The sequence below is a fragment of the Gambusia affinis genome, linkage group LG02, assembly GCF_019740435.1.
Source record: "Gambusia affinis linkage group LG02, SWU_Gaff_1.0, whole genome shotgun sequence".
Taxonomy (NCBI): Eukaryota; Metazoa; Chordata; class Actinopteri; order Cyprinodontiformes; family Poeciliidae; genus Gambusia; species Gambusia affinis.
In genome coordinates this window covers 946263-966511 of record NC_057869.1, presented here as the reverse complement: position 1 = coordinate 966511, position 20249 = coordinate 946263, and the positions used below count along the sequence as shown (strand labels likewise).

At 44.0% G+C, this 20249-nt stretch overlaps 3 protein-coding genes and 2 non-coding genes across 8 annotated transcripts; 4 read left to right on the top strand and 1 right to left on the bottom strand.

The window, feature by feature from the left end:
- The first annotated feature begins 242 nt into the window (after positions 1–242).
- Positions 243–3801, top strand: rpl12 (ribosomal protein L12). Of its 2 annotated transcripts, none has more exons than XM_044103855.1 (6): positions 243–450; positions 2344–2417; positions 2658–2756; positions 3076–3157; positions 3316–3402; positions 3646–3801. In XM_044103855.1, exons 1-6 carry the CDS (start codon positions 414–416, stop codon positions 3762–3764), a joined length of 498 nt encoding a protein of 165 aa, XP_043959790.1. In that variant the 5' UTR covers positions 243–413; the 3' UTR covers positions 3765–3801. The 2 variants fall into 2 exon arrangements, with proteins under 2 accessions (XP_043959790.1, XP_043959795.1); XM_044103860.1 differs by having other exon boundaries at positions 440–559.
- On the top strand, positions 2459–2584 carry LOC122825366. Its single transcript, XR_006369633.1, has one exon. It is a non-coding gene; the product is annotated as a small nucleolar RNA SNORA65 (small nucleolar RNA).
- On the top strand, positions 3445–3570 carry LOC122825362. The gene has a single exon (XR_006369632.1). It is a non-coding gene; the product is annotated as a small nucleolar RNA SNORA65 (small nucleolar RNA).
- An 898-nt stretch (positions 3802–4699) lies between the features above and the next one.
- Positions 4700–7706, bottom strand: pole3 (polymerase (DNA directed), epsilon 3 (p17 subunit)). The gene is made up of 4 exons (XM_044103854.1): positions 7400–7706; positions 6160–6245; positions 5971–6089; positions 4700–5165 (listed from the first exon to the last, which is right to left on the bottom strand). Exons 1-4 carry the CDS (start codon positions 7463–7465, stop codon positions 4987–4989), a joined length of 450 nt encoding a protein of 149 aa, XP_043959789.1. The 5' UTR covers positions 7466–7706; the 3' UTR covers positions 4700–4986.
- A 2916-nt stretch (positions 7707–10622) lies between these two features.
- On the top strand, positions 10623–19323 carry kmt5b (lysine methyltransferase 5B). 3 transcript variants are annotated; one of them, XM_044103828.1, is made up of 10 exons: positions 10623–10733; positions 12938–13184; positions 13260–13407; positions 13968–14133; positions 14213–14322; positions 14589–14755; positions 14826–14845; positions 14917–15053; positions 15215–15414; positions 16070–19323. In XM_044103828.1, the coding sequence occupies exons 2-10, from the start codon at positions 13019–13021 to the stop codon at positions 17446–17448; spliced, it is 2493 nt and encodes an 830-aa protein (XP_043959763.1). In that variant the 5' UTR covers positions 10623–10733; positions 12938–13018; the 3' UTR covers positions 17449–19323. The 3 variants fall into 3 exon arrangements, with proteins under 3 accessions (XP_043959763.1, XP_043959752.1, XP_043959772.1); XM_044103817.1 differs by lacking the exon at positions 10623–10733 and adding an exon at positions 10968–11128; XM_044103837.1 differs by lacking the exon at positions 10623–10733 and adding an exon at positions 11199–11322.
- Positions 19324–20249: the final 926 nt, after the last annotated feature.

Genomic DNA, 20249 nt, shown 5'->3' with positions numbered 1-20249 from the left:
AAAATTGTTTCAGTTTTTCTCATTTCTTTACTGTGTGTTGAATATTTCTTTCTTCCTTTTGTTCCTATTCTAGACTGATAGATTTTAGTGATGCTGTTTTTAATCTAGCCCACTTCATCTTATATGACAGATTTTATTAAATGTCTTGACCTTTTGTCATCCTGATTTAAAAGGAGGCTGGTGATTACTTAGATACAGGTTGGTTTGGATAACTGAGGGGAGGACCATAATCTCGTCACCATAGCTGGAAGTCTCGCGGGATTTGGAGCTATAAACTCCATCGCAGCCGCCTCTCGGCCTTTCTTTGCCCCTGTAGCGGTGAAGGTGCAACAGTTATCGGTCGTCCCGAAGCCGGGTTCATCCGACACCCTCACCAACCAAGCTGAACTGAGCTCAACCTCAACTACAGCAGCATGCCGCCCAAATTCGACCCCAACGAAATCAAAATCGGTATGTTTTCTGGCTAATAAACGCTGACGTGGTTCTCACAGCAGAGATGGAGCCGCTGTTAGCCGGCTACCTGCGCGCCCGGTGGCCCGCGGGCCGAGCGCTGAAAACGGTAAAGACTGGACTCCAAATCCAGGCTGGAACGCCTGGAGAATGAGTTTGTGTGTTGATGTGATGAAGTAAAGAGTGTGTTGGGTGGATGTGAGGCAGTAGTCATGTAAAATTGTAGGACGAGCCACCGCTCCACGTGCAGGGTAACAATCTAGCTAATGTTAGCCTCTAGGCTAATTGCTGTCAGCTAGTTTCAGAGCTGACTTACTTAAGGGGTATTTAAAAGTTATTGTTGTTTTGAAATTAAATTTATAAGCGTTTTATTTGCTCATTGGGGATAATTTCTAATAAACATCACTGTTAGGATTTGGTCATGCGCAGTTTGAGTTAAACGTTCAAACTGGGAGTGCAGAATGTTTAGCATTTATCAGAGGGAGTATTATGCTCAAGTTTACTCAACCTTAGTGTGGTTTTTCTCAGTAAGAGTGAAAGGTAGTCAAGAAATTATTCAAATTGGAATAATAAAAATACTTTGCATAATGCCTACCAATGTGAAAGATTTGAAATGCAAAAATAGTTGTGCAAATGATAGTATTTTTTAAAGATTAATCTAATTAAAAATCAATCAATCCTATTTTTTCAGACACAAATATGGTTAATAAAAAGCAAAAAACAGACAGAATGAAATAATAAAAAAAAATCATCCACTGTCTTATAAAAACATCAATTCCAGACAGAAACAAGCACAATAAAAAGTTTGCTGTGTAAAACTGATTACAGTAGATGATGTTTAATAAATGTTAAAACAGGGTAAGATACTTCAGTAACTGTATGTAGTGTTAACGGTTTTAGTTTGTCTCCAAATGTCTCAACAGGCTCAGCAGATAGAAAATAACAGAACAAAGCTGGTTTAGAAATGAGAGCGCTCACTTCTGCATAATCTGTAGGTTTGTTTCTTTCAGGTTCATTTTTATTAAAAAATAATAAGTCAATGAAGTTACCTGCAGTGGTTAGAGGATCTAAATACTTTATAATGTAACTCAAGTAAGAAGTACTTTGAAGTAGAACTACGTTTTCCTTTTTTCTCTTCCCAAAAAGACTCAAGTAAATGTAACCAACTACTATCCACAAAGTTTATTTGCCTAAACCAAACTGAGATAAAATGGTTGAAAGCTTCCTCTTTTTGTCATGGAATAAGAAAATGATTTTTGTCTAGTTTTCTTTTGATTTTAATGTTTTTAAGGTTTCCTGGATGTGAAACATTCAGAAGGTTGAAACTTATTGATAAACCTTTTTTTTTTCTTTCACCTGACTTTGAATGCTTTATCATGTAAAAACCCAAAATTCACTTGGAAAAAGGAGATCTTTTGATGTTTATTTTTTAATATCTATTTTTGCCTCACTACAAATCTCCAGGGGTTCTGGTGTTGGGATAAATTACTTTGTTCAATCATATTTTAAAATAAATGCTACATTTTAAGTTTTTGCCATGGAAACAAAAATGGGAAACAGTTTAATCAGTGAAGGTTTAAATTTCTGTCTCGAGGTTTCCCTCGGTGTCCGACCAACAAACATGTCCGCCTGTAGAGCAGGCGGCTCCGACACGAGGTCTCGTGAATACGATGCATTAATCTGGGTAAAAATATTCTCATTTCCATAAACTGATCGTTGCTGAGAAATGGATTCCCGACCTTCAGAACCAGAACCTTCATCTTAGTAATGTTTACTCATTATCCTAGTCTGAGTGAAGCTGGTTACCATAGCAACTGCCTGTGTTCTCTGCGTACCAGCTGGACCCGGTACTGGACCGTTTGTTACAACCCGGTTCTGTTTCCTGTCTTTCAGTCTACATGAGGTGCACAGGAGGGGAAGTTGGTGCCACCTCTGCTCTGGCTCCTAAAATCGGACCTCTGGGTCTGGTGAGTATCAGAACTCAGAACCGTTGAGTCCGACCCAGCCTCCCGCCACTGGACCGGTCTGACCCGGTGGCCGAGTTCAGTCCAGTGGAGGCTCAGAGCGACCCGGCTTTAGGAAACAGGGCGGCCCGTGTCGTGGACCGCTCTGTGCCGAAAAGCCCGGAACACCGACCGGACCGGGTTTTGATGGAACCGCATCCTGGCCCGTTGGGTTTTAACTTGGTCCGTTTTTCTTCTCCTCAGTCTCCAAAGAAAGTCGGTGACGACATCGCCAAGGCAACCGGGGACTGGAAGGGCCTGAGGATCACCGTGAAACTGACCATCCAGAACCGGCAGGCCGCTGTGGGTCCAACACTACAGAACCCAGCCGGGTTTCCCTCCAGAACCTTTACTCTGCCGATACCAGAACAATAAATGAATCAGTTTGAGCCGAGATGCTAAAGTTCCTGTGAGCATGAATCCGAGTCCAGAACCGCTCCAGGTTCTGAAGCGGTTCTGGTTTGGGGGATTAGGCTGCATTCTGTGTAATCTGACCAATTGGGACACTGGTTGGTCTTGAGAGTCAGAAGGTTCTGGACAACCCATTTACCTGAAACGGTTCTGATCTGGTTCTGATCCAGTTATTAAACCTACTGGTTCTGATTGGGTTCTGTCTCTTCAGATCGAAGTGGTTCCCTCGGCTTCTGCTCTGATCATCAAAGCTCTGAAGGAGCCGCCTCGCGACAGGAAGAAGGTCAAGAACAGTAAGTGACTTCCTGTTGGGAGGAAGGGACTTCCTGTTGGGAGGAAGGGACTTCCTGTTGGGAGGAAGGGACTTCCTGTTGGGAGGAAGGGACTTCCTGTTGGGAGGAAGGGACTTCCTGTTGAGCCGCCATGTTGAATCTGTTTCTGTTTCTTCCAGTCAAACACAGCGGCAGCGTCACGTTCGATGAGATCGTTGGCATCGCCCGGGTCATGAGGCCGCGCTCCATCGCCAGAGAGCTCTCAGGTGAGGCTCCGCCCCCATGCTCTAGCCCCGCCCCCACAGCCTCCCGCCACTGGACCGGTCCGACCTGGTGGCCGAGTTCAGTCCAGTGGAGGCTCAGAGTGACCCGGCTTTAGGAAACAGGGCGGCCCGCGCCGTGGACCGCTCTGTGCCGAAAAGCCCGGAACAAACCAGAAATCAGTTCTGATTGGGTTCGGTTCTGGATGGGTCAGGCTCTGATGGACCTGTGGTTCTGTTTTTTCTCAGGAACCATCAAGGAGATCCTGGGCACGGCTCAGTCAGTCGGCTGCACCATTGATGGCCGCGCCCCTCATGATGTCATCGATGACATCAACAGTGGGAAAGTGGAATGTCCGTCAGAGTAAAGATGGCGGTTCTGGAATAAAATGTGTTGAAACCGAACTGCTGGGTTCTGTTGGTGATGTTCAGAAGGTCCGATTTTTTTTTTTTTTGGTTCTGTTCTGAACCAAAAAAATACTGAAACTTGTACAAGTTTCAGTACCAGAGATTGAACTTCAAAGAATCGTTTCAGTAAATAAATGCAGAAATGAAACTCAAAAACCTGTTGGAGCTTTTCTAGTTCTAAAAAAAAAGGGAATGACTGTAGTTGAGTGGAAGGAAAAACTAAGGTGTCAGAGAGGTACGTAAATCAGCTGATGCCTCTGGTGTTCAACATTCAAGGGTTCTGTCATCCCTGTTTCTACAGTACTTTCTCCTTCCACTGAACTTTCTAGGTTGATGCTACTCTGTTCTGTGAAGAGCCAGCTGGTAACTGTTGGCTGGACTCTGCAGCTGCTTTTATAACTGTAGCAATAAGGAATGTCGAAATGTATATATATGGAGGACTGATGCTGTCAAAACGGACGAAAGAAATAAAATGTTAACATTTAATCGAGAGGAAGGTGAATTATGCTATTTTTAGTTTCTGAAGTCAATGTTGGCAGTGTCAGTCCTCCATACACTGGAACAGAAGGTAAAAAATTAATGCCTAGATGTACTCCAAAATAAAAGCCTTCATGTTGCGCAGCAGTTGAGTTACACATAGGATTACTTTGGCCTTTCAAAATTTCAGAATAAAAGCCTAAATTTTTACACTTGAGTTTAAAACTACACTTTCAAATTAATGTTGACATTCTCTACAAATTAAAGAAAAAATTTATGCATGACATTTTACATCTCAGGAGTCTACTGAAAAGTAAAAGCTTAGATATTTTCAAAATAAAATCCTGACTATTCTATGGAGAACTGGTTCTGTGGTTGCATTTTAAGCCTGTAATGGAATCAAACATCCTGGATTCAATTTTATACAAAACATTTATTGAAATATTTCAGTCAAACAAGTTTACAAAAATACAAACTGATGAAAACTACGATTCCGACCCGCCGGGAGGACATCAGAACCGCTCCAGCTTGGCGGTCCGGATCCTTTAACGTTTTATTCCTGACAGGTGGAGAAAATGGAGAATGACTCCGGTCCGGGATCTGGGTGATTCCAGTCCGGGATCTGGAGTAGTTCAGCTGAAGCTTTCCTGTTAAAATGCTTGAAGAGGCTGAACCGGATCAGAACCGCCCGGGTCTGTTGGACAGTCAGTTGTCCTCCTCTTCCTCGCCTTCCTCCTCCGGCTCCTCCTCCATGCGCTGCTGCTCTTCCTCTTCCTCCTCCTCTTCCTCTCTGCTCTTCTCGTTCTCGGAGTCGGCCTTCCTCTCCTTGTCTCTGCGTTTCTGTTCGCTCACCTCCTTCCTCCCCCTCTGGTCTTTCTTGTACACTGAGAACAAACCAGACGGGTCAGACCTCATTCCCACAGCATGATGCTGCCACTACCAAAGTCTTAGTAGGTCAGCAGGTCCATCATCTCTTCATGTCTAAACCTCAGGACAGGAAGCGAAATAAAGGACACAAAACAAGGAGGGAAAGGAGGAAACCGTGAGGCAAGAAGGATGGAAGACGGGAAGGACAGTAGAGGGGAAGGAACAACTTCTGTTGCGGACGGATGTAGAAGCGCAGCAAACGCATAGATGATGCAAAACACTTAAACGCAGCAACTGCAGAAAAAAAGAAGAAAAGGGAAAGCGCAGCAAACTGAAAAAGTTCTCCAGACCAGAAGGGGGAGCCAAACAGCAAGAGACCAGACAGTTGGAGGAACTCAGAAAAGATGAGCTACTTCATCTATTTTGCAATATTATAGAGCAGCAGCAAGCTTACAATGATAATACTGACCCAGACTCCCCCTAGTGGCCTGGAGGAATTCTATTTTGAGAAATGAGTTTGCAGTGTTTTATATTTGCAGTGTTTTCCCTTTTGCTTCCATTCCTGTGGTTTCATCATTTTTGTGTAGCATGTTTATGTAGGTGCTATTATGGATCCAGACTCCCCCTAGTGGCCTGGAGGACTTTGTTTTGTTTGTCAACTTTGCAGTTTTCTCCATTTTGCTTCAGTTTTCTGTGTTTGAATCGTTTTTCTGTTGTATTTGTATTTCGGTGTTTTGGTCATCATTCTTGTCGGCACCGTCTGATTCAGAGCAGAGAGGAAGTGTCGGGACGCAGGCGGACGCAGCGTGGACACGTCCTTACCTTCCAGAGCGTCCCGCAGCGGCTCCAGGAATCGCTCAAACTCCATCTCCTCCATGGCCGCCAGCACGTCTCCTGCATTCAGCGTCTTCCTCTTGGCCTTCATGGCGAAGTTATTGGCACTGAAACCAGGAGAGAAACACTTAGCTTGACGAGCGTGGCGGCGGCCCCTGCAGCGTGTTAAAAACCCACCAGGAGGTTGCATACAGCACGAAGACGCTGGCCGCCTGGGAGATGGCGCGCCGGGCCTCTTTGGACACGTTCACCCCATCTGGGAGCTGCGAGGAACAAACGGTGCGGAGGAGTTATCTCTAAACACACGTCTGGTCAGGAAACACAAGCTGGCTCACAACTGCTCTTTTCACTCCCATCAGCAGGAAAAACATTCACACGTTGATGTGTCAGCGTGAAAATCCTCACTGGGCTTTAACTGGTCCCCGTCCAGTTACCATCAATTAATTATTCAAATGAAACAGAGAAAAAAAACTTTGTCACCAGACTGGGAAATGAGTTTAAAGCGGGCATTATTTTGGTCTTTGGTCCAGAACCACGAAAACCTGAACTGGTTTGGTCCAAAAACCAAAACACAGAAATTGGTTACAGTCAGTTTTTTTACTGGTTCTGTTTACATGTTACTGGGTCTGGTACCAGTCAGCAGCTGTTTATAGACGCTGGTCGGATCAGAAGTCTGGCTGCTGTCAGAACAGAATCCAAATTAAACCCAAATCATTTAAATTGAGGTTTCTAAAACAGCGCCTACTGGTGGCAGGATGTTGAAACTGCTCTGCTGGTTCTGATTGTTTTTTTGGTTGTTTTTTTTACCTTTCAGACTGTAGTTATGATGTGTAACCATGGCAACAGGGTGTTTTTCAACTGGGAGCATCTACTTAGCATCTCAAACGTTCAAGCAACGTGGATATTGATCTGTTAGCATAACACTTATGAGACTCCTCGGCAGCAGTCTTCAGTCAGAAGCCTAAAACACTCAGGAGGCTGACTGCTACTGGAGATCCTTACATCACAATCAACATCGACTCTTTGAAGATAACTGAATAATATGAGTTATGACAGCATTTAATTTGCCTTTGAGATAAATACAGCTTTTTACTTTTACTCAAATCCATTACTTGTTACGGGAGGAGAAAGATCTTTGAACTTTAAAGAAATGTGACCTCTGACCCCCGGATAAAACCTGTTGTGTTATACAGAAGTCTGTCGTTTTTTATTTTCATGAGATGAAATCAAGCAGCGGAGCTTCTCGGTTCTCTGGCAGAGAAGACAGTTTTGGTTCTGGTCATGTTAGGAAACATCCCGAACCAAACCTGCCCAGAACCGGGACCGCTCTGGAAATAGACCCGCTCTCCCGTCATGAAGGCCGGCCTGACCTACGGGAAACCTCCCCTCCTCGTCCCGGTGCTCGGCTCCCACTCACCGCCTCCTTGATGATGCGGGTGATCACCGCGTTGGGAAGGTTCAGGTCCTCTGGCCGCTCCGCCATTTCTTCCGCTCCGTCTCCCTCCTTCTCCCTTCGCCGCCGCCGCGAGGCCCCTACGTACCGGCGCGCGCACGGTAGCCGCCGCTCTCTGACCGGGAGCCGCGTGCGGTTCAAGGAAAAGCCGAGCCACGCTCCTTCACGCTCCGCAGGTTTGATTTTAGATGTTTCCCGCGAATCCTCCAGCCACCACGAGCCCGCCTGCGTCAACGATTCAACTTCGACCGCTGACGTAAGCGTGACGTATTTCCGCAGGTACAAAAAAACTTAAAATAAAATAGAAAAATGACTGAAGTCGGTGAAAAATTGTTTTAGTAAAACAATTTTGAGTAAGCAAATTATTTTAAGTAAAATATAAAGGAAATAAGATGAAACTAAATTAATTTATACTGAAATAAAATTAAATATACTAAAGTAAAGTTTTATTCAGCGATCTTGCTGAAAGGTTGATCTAATTAGAAAACAAAAATCCATTAAAATAATGAAACAGAATTCATTTGACAATAATAACTGAGTATGTTCAAGTTGAACTGCAGTAATGAAATTTATTTTTATTCATTTCTATAAATATGACATACAAAAGTAAAATATGTACGTAAATAACAAATCCTAAATATATTTATCAACCTACTGACAAATATTTCTGTATTGCCCATATAATTAAAAATATTCTTAGATTTAAAAGATGCAGAAATAATAAAGATTTGTTAGACTAAAAAAAGTTCAAATATTTTCTGTAAATTCAGGTGATCATAAAGAAAATCTTCTACACCAAATTATATTAAATAACAAATACTAAAACACAAGAAGCCACCATCAAATTACAGAAAATTAGAACATATCATACTGTGCTAAAACAAAATTAAACACATTAAGTTAAGATAAAGAAATTAAAGCATCGATCAAATAACTAAAATAATATTCTTAAAAGTAAACTAAGTTTAATAAAATTAACATGTTAAAAATAAAAATGATTGGACTAAATTAAAAACAAAAATAGATGTTATATTAATTAAATATACCAACATTTAATTAAACTGCAGTAAATCTGATTAAAGCTATTATAAATAGAGTGAAGATTCTTAACTGTGGTATTTATTCCTTTTTAATGCTTTTCTTGAGCCCAGACTAAATTCATATTAAACATAATGTTCAGTGATGTTTTTGGAGCTCAGCTTCCCTCATCATCTTCATCAGACAGGAGAAGGTCAAAGGTCTGTCAGGGGAGAAGGTATTTAGGTGGTTTCCATGGCAGCTGCTTCTTCACACATGATGCAGCCCACATGCCTGAAAACACGGTGAAATCACTGAAATCCCGCTGTGGAGTCTTAGCGCCCACACAGTTCAGGTTCCTGGGGCCGATTCTGGGCAGCGTTCCAGGATAAACGTCAAGGTTCCTGGACTGTTCCTCTGATCTGCAGCTGGAACATGTCAGAAAATATCACTGCAGCGACTTTCAGATGCTTCACTAAACAAGTAGAATATTAAAACTTTATCTTTATAGCTTTGTTTTAGGGATGGGAGAAAGCCTGGTGATAATCTCAGGTTGACAAACAAAGAGTGTAACTCAGAGCTTTCCAAACTTTGTGTCAAGAGGGCCAAAGATGTTAAAATATTAATAACATTTTAAAACAAACTTTTGGTGCCTTTTTGTATTTTAGCTGCTCGATAATAGTCTGAGCAATTTAAATGTTATATTTGGATTTTTGGAGAACGCAGACATGTAAATGATTGTAGACACAAAACATAAAGAAAGCCCACAGTTTCTTCATTTTTTGGGTTGTTTTCTTCCACATTTATTTGGTACTGATAAAAAGTAGGTCAGTGTTTATGTTTCTAGATAAATGCAAACATTTTGTTAAAATGGGAATCTATATTTCTGTGCCTAATATTTTCTTAATATGTTTTTATCTGTAAATTATGCTGAAAACGTTTTCATCTGCATCTAACGCCTAAACTTGCAGGCCAGACTTGCTTCGTTTGGGCCGCCCAAAATACTTCAGAGGAACACAAAAGGCCCACGGGCCACACTTGGGACACTCTTGCCATAAATGACTTTGAGGAATTTTATTCAGGTTCTTTTATAACAAAATAACCTTGATTTTGTTAAAATAACCTAATAGTTTCAGGCAATTATATGAAACCCTAACAGTGAAGGATTTTAAAGAGCTGCCTTTTGTTGAAAACAGTGTCACTGCTGTCATCAATTTGACTTGTCTCTGTTTTTCTTTTTCTTGAAGAAACTCAGTGCTTCTCCTAATCCCAGCAGACAGTTGTTCTGGTTCTGTTGAAGATTTCTTCTTGTTCACAGCAAGTGATTCCTCTCATGTTTCTGGTTATGCACAATGTTGCTGACGTTAGCTTAGATCCAAAGCAGATCGGTCTGATCAGCTGCTCACTTCAGCTTCCTGGAAAATCCACATTTTTCAGGGCTTTCAAATCAAATTCTGCCCAGTTTCCTGTATAGCTTCAGTCTGGCTCTGACTTAACTTCATAATAAATCATTCTATTGGGATATTTTTTCCTTCTGGACTCCGCCCACATTGAAAATTGCAGTGTTACCAGACTCTCCTAAGATTGTTATGAAGTTTGACATTATTACATTTTAAACTAAGTGTAAATAAATAAAAATTATAAACAAGATTTTCAGTTTGTCCTGAATGTTAGTGTATTTCCAATCCAGTGGACAAGAGGTACAACATCACAATAACTACATTTAAAATACGCTATGAATAATTACATTTAAATTGCTAAAGTAAAAGAAGCACACAATAGTAAAGTAATGAAATTTAAAAAATCTGAACAATTTAAAAATAATATAAAAATGTATTTCAAATAGGAAATAAACATGTTGCTGAAGTTGCTGTGATGAAATTAAATACGAGTACAAAATAAAAAGTTGGTAAAGTTAGCTATATATATGAACGAAGTCATCAATCAAATAGAAATAGTTCAACCAAATAAGATAAAGTAGTAGCAATATGAAATAAATTAAGTTGCAAGAAATACTCTGAAGTGCGGGTAACTAAAAACATTGTATTAAAATGATCCAAGTCAAATAATGACTTTTTAGAAATCAAATAATATTAACAGATTAGCTGCTTGCTGGAGGAAATGCTCCTGTACCGACCCGCAGCGCCCCCTTATCAGCGGAAGTGAGCGTGAAACAGATGTGAAACTCTATAAATGTTTTTGGACCGAACTTTGTTTGTTCTGGTCTGGTTCGGCTGCGGTTCTCCTGTCAGAACCGAACACTCACCATCTCTGAACTCTGGTGCGTAAAGTTGTTTGTTTATGCAGCACTACTTTTGTGTGTGCATCCGACAGGACATAAAAACATAATTAAACATATTTAATTTTCCTTCAATATGACAAATAAGAGAAAAAGTATTCCACGGTGTCCACTCCCCGTGTTTTACTCAGGCCTATTCACGCGCAGTGTCTCGTTTCGGCGTGGATCCGACGGAACTGCTGGCGTATTTCAGGGATCTATTTTCTGTCGGATGGCTGTGATGCGGCTCCCTCTCGCCTGTGCCAGGCCGCCATCTTGAATTTTAATGTTAATTTCCAGAGAAAAACAACAATAATGTGTTTGCTGTGATATTTCTTCCTGGGTCTCGTAACGGATCTGGATCAGGAACGCTGTTTTGTTTCTCAAACCGTAATATTGTGAGTATTGTTCGTGTCGTGGGCATTTAAATGTGTGGAAAGCTCTCGTTAGGGATAATCGTTCCGGGACTCTCGTTGCCTCTTGCGACCGCTGGAGGCTCAATTCTCTCGGCTGCAGGCTGTCGTTAACCCTCCTGGCAGGGAGAAAATTAGCCAGCAGAGCTAACGCTAACGGAACAGCCGGAGCTAAAGCAGTGAGTGTCGGTGTCCGGAAACAGTCGAGCTCCGCCAGGACATAGCTCAGTTTTTGTTCGGTTCCGAACACCCAGAAGAGCCCAGCTTCCAGTCTGGATCAAATATGTATCCCTTTATTGTTTGGAAACAAATAATAAAGCTAACCGAGCTCTTCTTCGGTTAAGCTCGCTTAGCATCCTGCTGAGGGAGTAGCTAGCAGAGTGCGGTTACCACGGTTCTTTAAACCGGTGTCCCCAGACTGGACCGGGGTGGGTTTGGTGAGGAGCCGGGATGCTCAGAGGGGAATTATGGGGCTGTTTATGGGACTGCAGCGGCTGTGTTGTGCTGTTATGCCGGCCCGTCTTAGCCTGCCCCTGGGTTACATTTTTGGCTGTTTTTCTGACGGTTGATGGTTAGAAACCAGCGCAGCATGTCAACACAGTCGGCCTCAGCCGTCGGCGTGGCCTTCCGGGTTCCCACAGCCTCATTATCCTGATCGGAATGCTGTTTGTTTGGTGCTAACGTTAGCCTTGACAGCTAATAACACGAAGAACTCAATGCTTAGATGACCGATTAAACAACAATTGTACCTTATACGTGATTGAAATGCCAAAAAATTGAGTATTCGGCCATTGAAACCTTGAAAATCGGGATTCAAATGGTAAATTACAGTAAAAAGGATCGTTCACCTGACAGCTGCTGCAGTGCTTGAGGTTACCACTGAGGGGCGCTGCGAGACCACTTAAAATTATCATAACATTGTGACCATTGAAAATGTCAACATTTTCACCTGGCATCAATATACACTAAAATAGTTTTCATTGTCATTAAACATGACTGTATGAACATGAATACATAATTCTAAGTTTGTTTGAATGTTCAAATAACCCAATGAATAAAATAATAGAGCATTTTTTCCTAAAGCTGAGAATGTGTAGAATCAGAAATCTGTCACTCATTGTCTAAGGATATTTCTGAAGCACACCACAAGGGTGAAAGAGGTATAAAAATAAATAAAATGAAAGCTGCTGTCTTGTTTGTGCTGTTATTGTTCTGATTAAGCTGCTTTGTTTGTTGTTAACTGAAATGTGTGGAGAACCGGTGACCAGGCTGGGCCATGTTGCTCTGATCCAGCCAAATTTCTGCTACAGAACTTCCCGCTTGTGTTGATGGAACGATTCAGGACCCGGTCCCAGTTTGTTGCCCCATGTCAGTGTCATGATCCATCACACTAGCAGGCAGTGTGATGGATCATGTACGATCGGGTCCGTGTTCCTCGTCCAGGTGGAGTCCTTCAGGACTCATTTAAAGGAGCAACTTCAGAGGACTGAGTGCTTCTGGCAGGCTGCACTATTTGGAGTTACCACTAGGAGGCGTTGTGGGACCATTTCAAACCAACATGAAGTCTGGAATATTTGACTTGATAAATTTGTCAGCTAATATAACTTTTTTTTACGCATTTGCAAAGGTTCATTTACAAGAAATGGGGGAAAAAAATTCAACTTATAATTTGGTAAAGAGTAAATAATGTTGCAGAAGGTATCAACCTTGTTGTTTTCCTCCCTGGGGAACGTTTGTTCACTGCTCATCCAATCACATTGTTGGTTTTTCACCTGTTTTCTGCTCTGTTTGCAGGTTTCTAACCAGGCCGGTCTTCCCCACTCGAGCACCTTCATCTGAGCGACTAAATGAAACTGGAGCAGGGGGCTTGTGGGCATGAAGTGGCTGGGCGAATCCAAGAACATGGTATTAAATGGCAGACGCCACGGGAACAAGTTGACCAGCAGCGATCAATCGGTGAGCCAGACTCGCTCCCAGCAACCGCAGCGGACGTCGCTGCGCCACAGCAGGAGCCACCCGCGCAGCCGCAGATGCAGCCGCAGTGAGTTCAGAGCGCAGCCGGGCGAGCCGCCGGCTGTACGCACCGGAGGCTAACGCAGCTCTGTGGTTCCTGCAGGGTGTAATGGCGCCAGCCTGGAGGCGGAGCGGCGCTACGTGCCGTCGTCAGGGATGACCGCCAAAGAGCTGTGTGAGAACGATGACCTGACCACCAGCCTCATCCTGGACCCATACCTGGGCTTCCAGACACACAAGATGAACACCAGGTCTGTTCACCCATTTTATCTTCTTTAACTCCTTTAATATACGACATTCTATCTTTATAATTGCTTGAATCTTATTTATTCATCCTTTTTGTTACTTGTATTCTCTGCTTCCTATTTTCATTCATATCATTTTGTGCCTAATTTATATTTGTATTTTTTTGTTTATTTGTAATTATTAGTTATATATATTTTTAGATTTGTTGTAATTTTAAATTCTTTTACTTTTGATATTTGGCATTCTTTAGTATGTCTTTTAATATCTTTATATTTCCAAAAATTTAATTGATCAAAATCTTTTATTTGTAATTTTGTTCTTTCTAATATTCCTATTTTTATATTAAAATCTTTTGTGGAATTTATAAATATTTTTTTATGTAATTTGATATTTTTTATATTCTGTTTCATATTTTAATATTTTTATCTCTTTATTGTTATATTTTTATTTGTTTTAATTTTTAATACATTTATTATTTTTATTACCATAATATTGTCCGCTCAGCATCACGTTTCCTCTGGTGACATCACGTCTCTCGTCTCTCTCTTGAAACTCCTCCTTCCAGATTTCGGCCAATCAAAGGACGGCAGGAGGAGTTGAAGGAAATCATCGAGCGCTTTAAGAAACATGACAACATGGAGAAGGCCTACAAGGCTCTGACGACGGGAGACTGGTGCCGGAACCTGTTCCTGCACAAGTCCAAGGCTCAGGAGAAGCTCTTCAAGCAGCACGTAAACGCCGCCGCAGCGCTCCGTCTCTCGCTCGACGCATCGCCTCTTCCTCCCGCCTCTAACTCTCTGCTCCCTCCAGGTGTTTGTCTACTTGCGGATATTCACAGCTGACAGCGGCTTCGAGATTCTGCCCTGTAATCGCTACTCATCGGAGCAGAACGGAGCCAAAATCGTGGCTACGAAGGAATGGTGAGATCATCCTGCTGGTTCTTCTGAAGGTTCCCTTGGTTCGTCAAACTGCAGCCGTTTCCATGATGCTGCTGCTTTGATGAATCGCTCTGTTGCTGTATGGACGGGTCACTGCGGCCTTGATCAGTAAATTGTTGCAGCGCTGTAAGGAAGAATTGTTCTGTTGCTGTGAGGTTGGGCGGCCGGTCCGTCTCCAGGCGGCCGGCCCGTCTCCCGGCCCGTCTCTGGGCGGGTTGATGAGGCTCTCCTCTGTTGCTGCCTCGCAGGAAGAGGAACGATAAGATCGAGTTCCTGGTGGGCTGCATCGCCGAGCTGTCGGAGAGCGAGGAGAACATGCTGCTGCGCCACGGAGAGAACGACTTCAGCGTCATGTACTCCACCAGGAAGAACTGCGCCCAGCTGTGGCTCGGCCCGGCCGCCTTCATCAACCACGGTAAGCCCCGCCTCCTCCCCTGAACTCCTCGCTGCTGCTGCTCCCTCTAACTTCTGCTCCTCTTCCTCAGACTGCCGGCCGAACTGTAAGGTAGGCTGCTGGCCGCTCCTGACTGGCTGCCGGGCCGTCAGAAGCGGTTCTGACGGGTTCTGTGTTTGCAGTTTGTGTCGACGGGCCGAGACACGGCCTGCGTCAAAGTCCTGAGGGACATCGAGCCCGGGGAGGAGATCTCCTGTTACTATGGAGACGGCTTCTTTGGGGAAAGCAATGAGTTTTGTGAATGTTATACTTGTGAAAGGTGAGCAGCACCATCTGGACCTTAAAACATGGGCTGGATTGAAGACTCCTCTGAAGTTCTGGCTGCAGTCAGAACAGAAACACATTCGGGTTAAATCCTAAACTTCATGATGGTCAGTCACAGTTAGAGCTGACCGTGTTTCTGTTCCGGGTTCTGTTCAGACGGGGAACCGGTGCCTTCAAATCCAAAGCCGGGCTGCCGGTGGAGGTTCCGGTCATCAACAGCAAGTACGGGCTGCGGGAGACGGACAAGCGGCTCAACCGGCTGAAGAAACTCGGAGAAGGGAACAGGAGCTCGGACAGCCACTCTGTGGGATCCCACACCGACGTCGACTCTCAGGAAATGCCAAAAACACATCAATGTAAGGATCAATCATATCGGAATATTGATTGGAATCTGCAGAAGGAGGAGTTACATCAGTTCTTGGTTTTTATCGATCTTGTTGTCTGTAGCATTTATTATGTTTCATATTTTTTTGTTATTGTTAAATTTTATGTAAATTTTTTATATTTGTATTCTCTGCTTTCCAGTTTTCATTGTATATTTATGAAATATTTATATATAATTTTTGTACTTCATTTTGTTTTTGTATCTTTAATTGGTATATTTTTATTAGTTTTTATTTCTTTTACTTCTGAGATTTAAAAGATATTTTAATATACGTTTGATTTTTTTTTTAAAAAAATTTCCTAAGAATTTTAACTTTTCAAAGATATATTTTTTTAATACGTTTTGTGATATGAAATTATTTTTATATTTGATATTTTTTTGCAATTCACCATATTTTAAAATTTTTCAAAGAAAATAAATTTTCCTCAACGTTATTTTTAATATTTGTTTATTTTTTGTCTTTTTATGTAATAAAATTATATATAAGTACTTCACTGTAACAATAGTGGTCTAAATGTTTTTCAATGTATTTATATTTAATGCATAGTAACATCTTAAAATTATGTAAAAACTAAATAAAAAATAATCTTTTATAGCTTTTATTTCCTGTATCTGTTTCCCTGCAGCTGCCAGAACCAGAACTTCTTCTTCATCGTCTTCATCGCCGGGCCTGAAGTACCGGACCCGGACCCCCAGCAGACAGACTGTGTCCCGAGCCGTTTCTACCTCATGTTCCAAACCGGCTCCAGGAAACAGCAGCAGGGAACCAAAGAGACTTCGCTCCCAGTCCAAGCCTCCCAGCAAGGTGCGGCTGCGCAGCCGCAGGCGGGTGGCGGCGGTCCGCGCAGACGCCGCCCCGCTGGGCCTCAGGGACTCCAAGGTGCTGCCGTGTAAGAGCGTCGTCACCGTCAAGAAGGAGAAGGACGGTCCGGAGGTGGCACCGCTCGGCCCGAGGGGCTGCCTGACCCGACACGCCGCCAAGGAGAACGGCGGCCTTCCGGACGGTGGCCGCGGCTCCGCCTACAGGACTCGCAGGTCCACGCGGACCCTGAAGGCCCCGGAGCCCATGCCGGGCGCCAAGCTGGAACCCGGCGCCATGGACGGGCTCAGCCCGGTACCGGGCGGCGTGGTCATCAAAACGGAACCAGCGGACATGGACGAGTACCTGCAGCACGGCGGCGGTGTGACGCAGCCGCCGGTGCTGGGCGGTGGCTACGGCCGGAGGAGCTCGTGTTCGGGCCGGAAGCGGCCGTCCCGGCTCCGGACTGATCGGACCATCAAATGCGAAGGTTCCGACTGCGAGCCGTTTGCTGCGGGGCGTGACGCCGGGAACGTGCTGCTGAGCTTCGCCGACAGACACCGGGACTACAACGGCGTTGCCAACGGTGGCAAATCCCTCCGCCGCGATAAGAACAAGAGCGGCTGCCGCTCACAGGACAAGGCCAAGAAGAAGCGGCGCATCACGCGCTACGACGCGCAGCTAATCCTGGAGAACAGCGGCGGCATTCCCAAGCTGACGCTCCGCCGGCGGAGGGACAGTAGCAGCAGCAAGACGGCTGACGGCGCCGATGCCGTGGCCTCCTCCACGCTCAGCCCCACCTCCTCCAGCAAGATCAGCATCAAGTTCAGCAAGGAGCACGACAAGGACAAGGCCGGCTCCTACATCGCCAAGCTCAACAACGGCTTCGCGCCCGTCGTCCATGGCAACGCCACCAAGCTGAAGATCCAGCTGAGGAAGGAGGACGACGCCCGGCGGCTCCAGGCCAATGGGGACGCAGCCGGCGGCGGCCATCGCACCCAGAAGGTCCTGGCCGACCCTTCCTCTGACGAGGACGATGAAGAGGAGGAGGAGGAGGAAGACGACTACTTCCACAACGACTTCGAGGACGACTTCATTCCACTTCCTCCGGCGAAGCGTCTGCGGCTGATCGTGGGGAAAGACTCCATCGACATCGATATCTCCTCCAGGAGGAGGGAGGATCAGTCTCTGCGGCTCAACGCCTGAAGCTTCTGTAAATACCGCCGACCGCCGCCGCCAATGATGATGAACAGGAAGTGAAGTTGAATCATCACGGAGCGGACCAGGTGCTGTTGATCTACGGCAAATCTTTGCTCTCCGCTGAACTTCCAGTCGGACCAGATCCGGTCCAGGATCCGGCCGAGTCTCCAGTGGAAACGGGCTTTGTTTTGAGTTGTACTGTTCCTTTAAGAGAATGCACTTGTTGTTTCATCATGGACGTGTAGAAAGTGTACAGATCATGGCTTCTGTCTCCAGGCAGGTTTTTACTCTGTGTTCGCGCTCAGAGCCGTTTATCCAGAGCCGCTCCGCCACCAGGTCCGCTTCCGGTTCTGCTACAGGTTCTGCTGCCGGTTCTGCCAGGCGTCTACCAATCAGCAGCCAGAACACCACAGCCAATCATGTTCCTGAATGAATCACAGCTTTGGGTCACGCTGAGTCCAAACAGAGCTGCTGATTCTTCCTGATTTCTGGAATACCGTCATAAAAACCGAAAACGTCACAATAAGCTAAAATTAAAAAAACAATATGGAGTCAGTTTCCCAACAGCTGCACTGTCCCTTTAAGAGGAGCAGAATGGATTTAAACAGCTTCAGCCTGGAATAATACAGCTTTCCAGATAAAAATGGAAACGTGTATCCATCTTTATTTTTCCAGACATTATTCCCGTTATTCCAGATTATTTTCCGAACAGATCAGGAATCTGGGTTTCAGTTTTCATTTTTAAAGCTGATTGTTGAAGTTCAGATCCGATATCCTGACATCCGGTTCGGGCCAGAAACCTCCTCAGGCTTTTCCAAACTCATTCCCAAATTCTTCCTCCTTTCTGCTTCTTTTTTACTTCCAAGTTGAAATGTTTATTCCGGAACGGATCCACTTCCCTCTGGATCTGCTTCATCACAAATCTGTTGTTTCCAGAGAAGTTTCTCTGGATTCTAAAGTGATTCTAAAACTGGGAAAACAAATCCTGGAAAAGTAAAGGTAGATTCCAGGTTTGAATCAATGAACATTTGGACCCGACCAGGATAACTCGACCCGGTTCTGCTTGTGGTTCTGATGTCCAAACGGTATTCCAGATTTTTAATCCCAGATTGCGGCCCGGTTCCCTGACCTGGAATCTGATGGTATTCCCAGCAGGAAAGCTGCTCAGCTCTGCAGCCTTTCAGAATTAAAGCACAGGCCTCCTCTTCCTCCTCGCGTCACAGCAGAACCAGAACCAGAACTTGGCAGCAGAATCCGGCTGGGCTGACGCTCCGACCTGAAGCTGATGTACAGAAGGACCTCTGACCTCTGACCTCTTCCCCCCCAGCTGAGTTTTCCCGCTCCTCTCCCAGTTTTCCATGATTCTCGGCGTCCTTGACACTACAGCCTGTCTCTCTTCTTCTGTGGTGCTACTCAGACTTCCTGTCCAGAGTCGCAGGAGGACGGCGGCAGGAAGTGTTTGTTTGTTTACAGGAAGTTGTCTTCAGCTTCTGTGAGGAAGACCTCCTCCTCTTCCTCCTCTGAGGTCAGCGCAGAGATCCCTGATCCCTGATTGGTTGTCGCCCTCTTCCTCCTCCGTCTGTCTGAGCGGGATCAGCTGGGATCGTCGACCCGTTTCTGTGTTACCGTTCACATCACCAGCAGCCAATCAGCGTCTTGTCCCGCCCCCGTTGGCCAATCAGCCGTCTCCCTCCTCTCTCACTGTAAACTCTTCCAGGTGTGGCCGCCAGCGGCCTGAGGCGGAGGGCGGAGCGTTGCCGAGCGCTAGCAGAACGAAAGCAGGCAGATATTGTCCAATATGTAAATCATGTGAACACATCTTGTACTTATTTAACAGTTTTGAATACTTGAAAACTATATAAAGTTTCTTTGTGACTCTTGTTTCTGAGCCTGTTTCTGTCGGGTCGAACCCAAACGCAGCATCTGAATGAAGTACTGACTGAGAAAAACATCCAAGCATCATGCTAAATGACCTCTGACCTTAACCCAGCAGGTGGCCAGACCAAGTCAAAAATAAAAATGTCACATTTTTTACATTTTTAATTTCATCAATTTGATTAATTTATAGGTTTTCTCTTTTACGTCTTAATTGAAGTTGATTCTGTCAGTCTGGTAACATTTTTAAAGAGGGGCCATGGCCCCCTGCTACCCCCCTCTTGGGGGCGCCACTGTAGTCAACCCGCTGATGGGTTGGTTCTATGTTTGTATCTGGTTTTCTTAGTTCACAATTTAAAACAAATGGATGTGAATACTTTTCAGAGCCAGGAGGAGGGACTTAGTGCTGTCAATCATCCTGGTGTACTCACTGTTCTTTATTACCAACAACTTTAGTGCACTGATTAGACAAAACTGAAGTTTCTTGAAGGTTTGCGTCCCGTTCCATCAGCTGCAAAACTGTCAGAAACTGAAAAAAAAAGCTTTAAAATATATATTTTAAAAAATGACTAAATAGTAAACTTTATGTTATGACATCTTTAAAACTAAATGTGTATGAATAAAATAAAAAATAAAAAAGTTGCATTTAAATAAAATGAAACTGAATATGTTAAACTTTATATTGATTAATAAAGAATGTCTGAATATTTAAAATATATATATATTTAATTTCAAACAATTTAATCTTAAAAATATAAAAACTTTAAACATATTTTCAAACAAAATATCTTAAAATAGACATAAACTGTCTCAATTAAAATAAAAACTTAAACTAAATAAAAACGAAAATATACCAATAGTCAAACATGGTGGTGGCAGCATGGTGATCTGGGCTTTTAGCCGCGATGGTTCTGCAGTGAACCGATGATCCA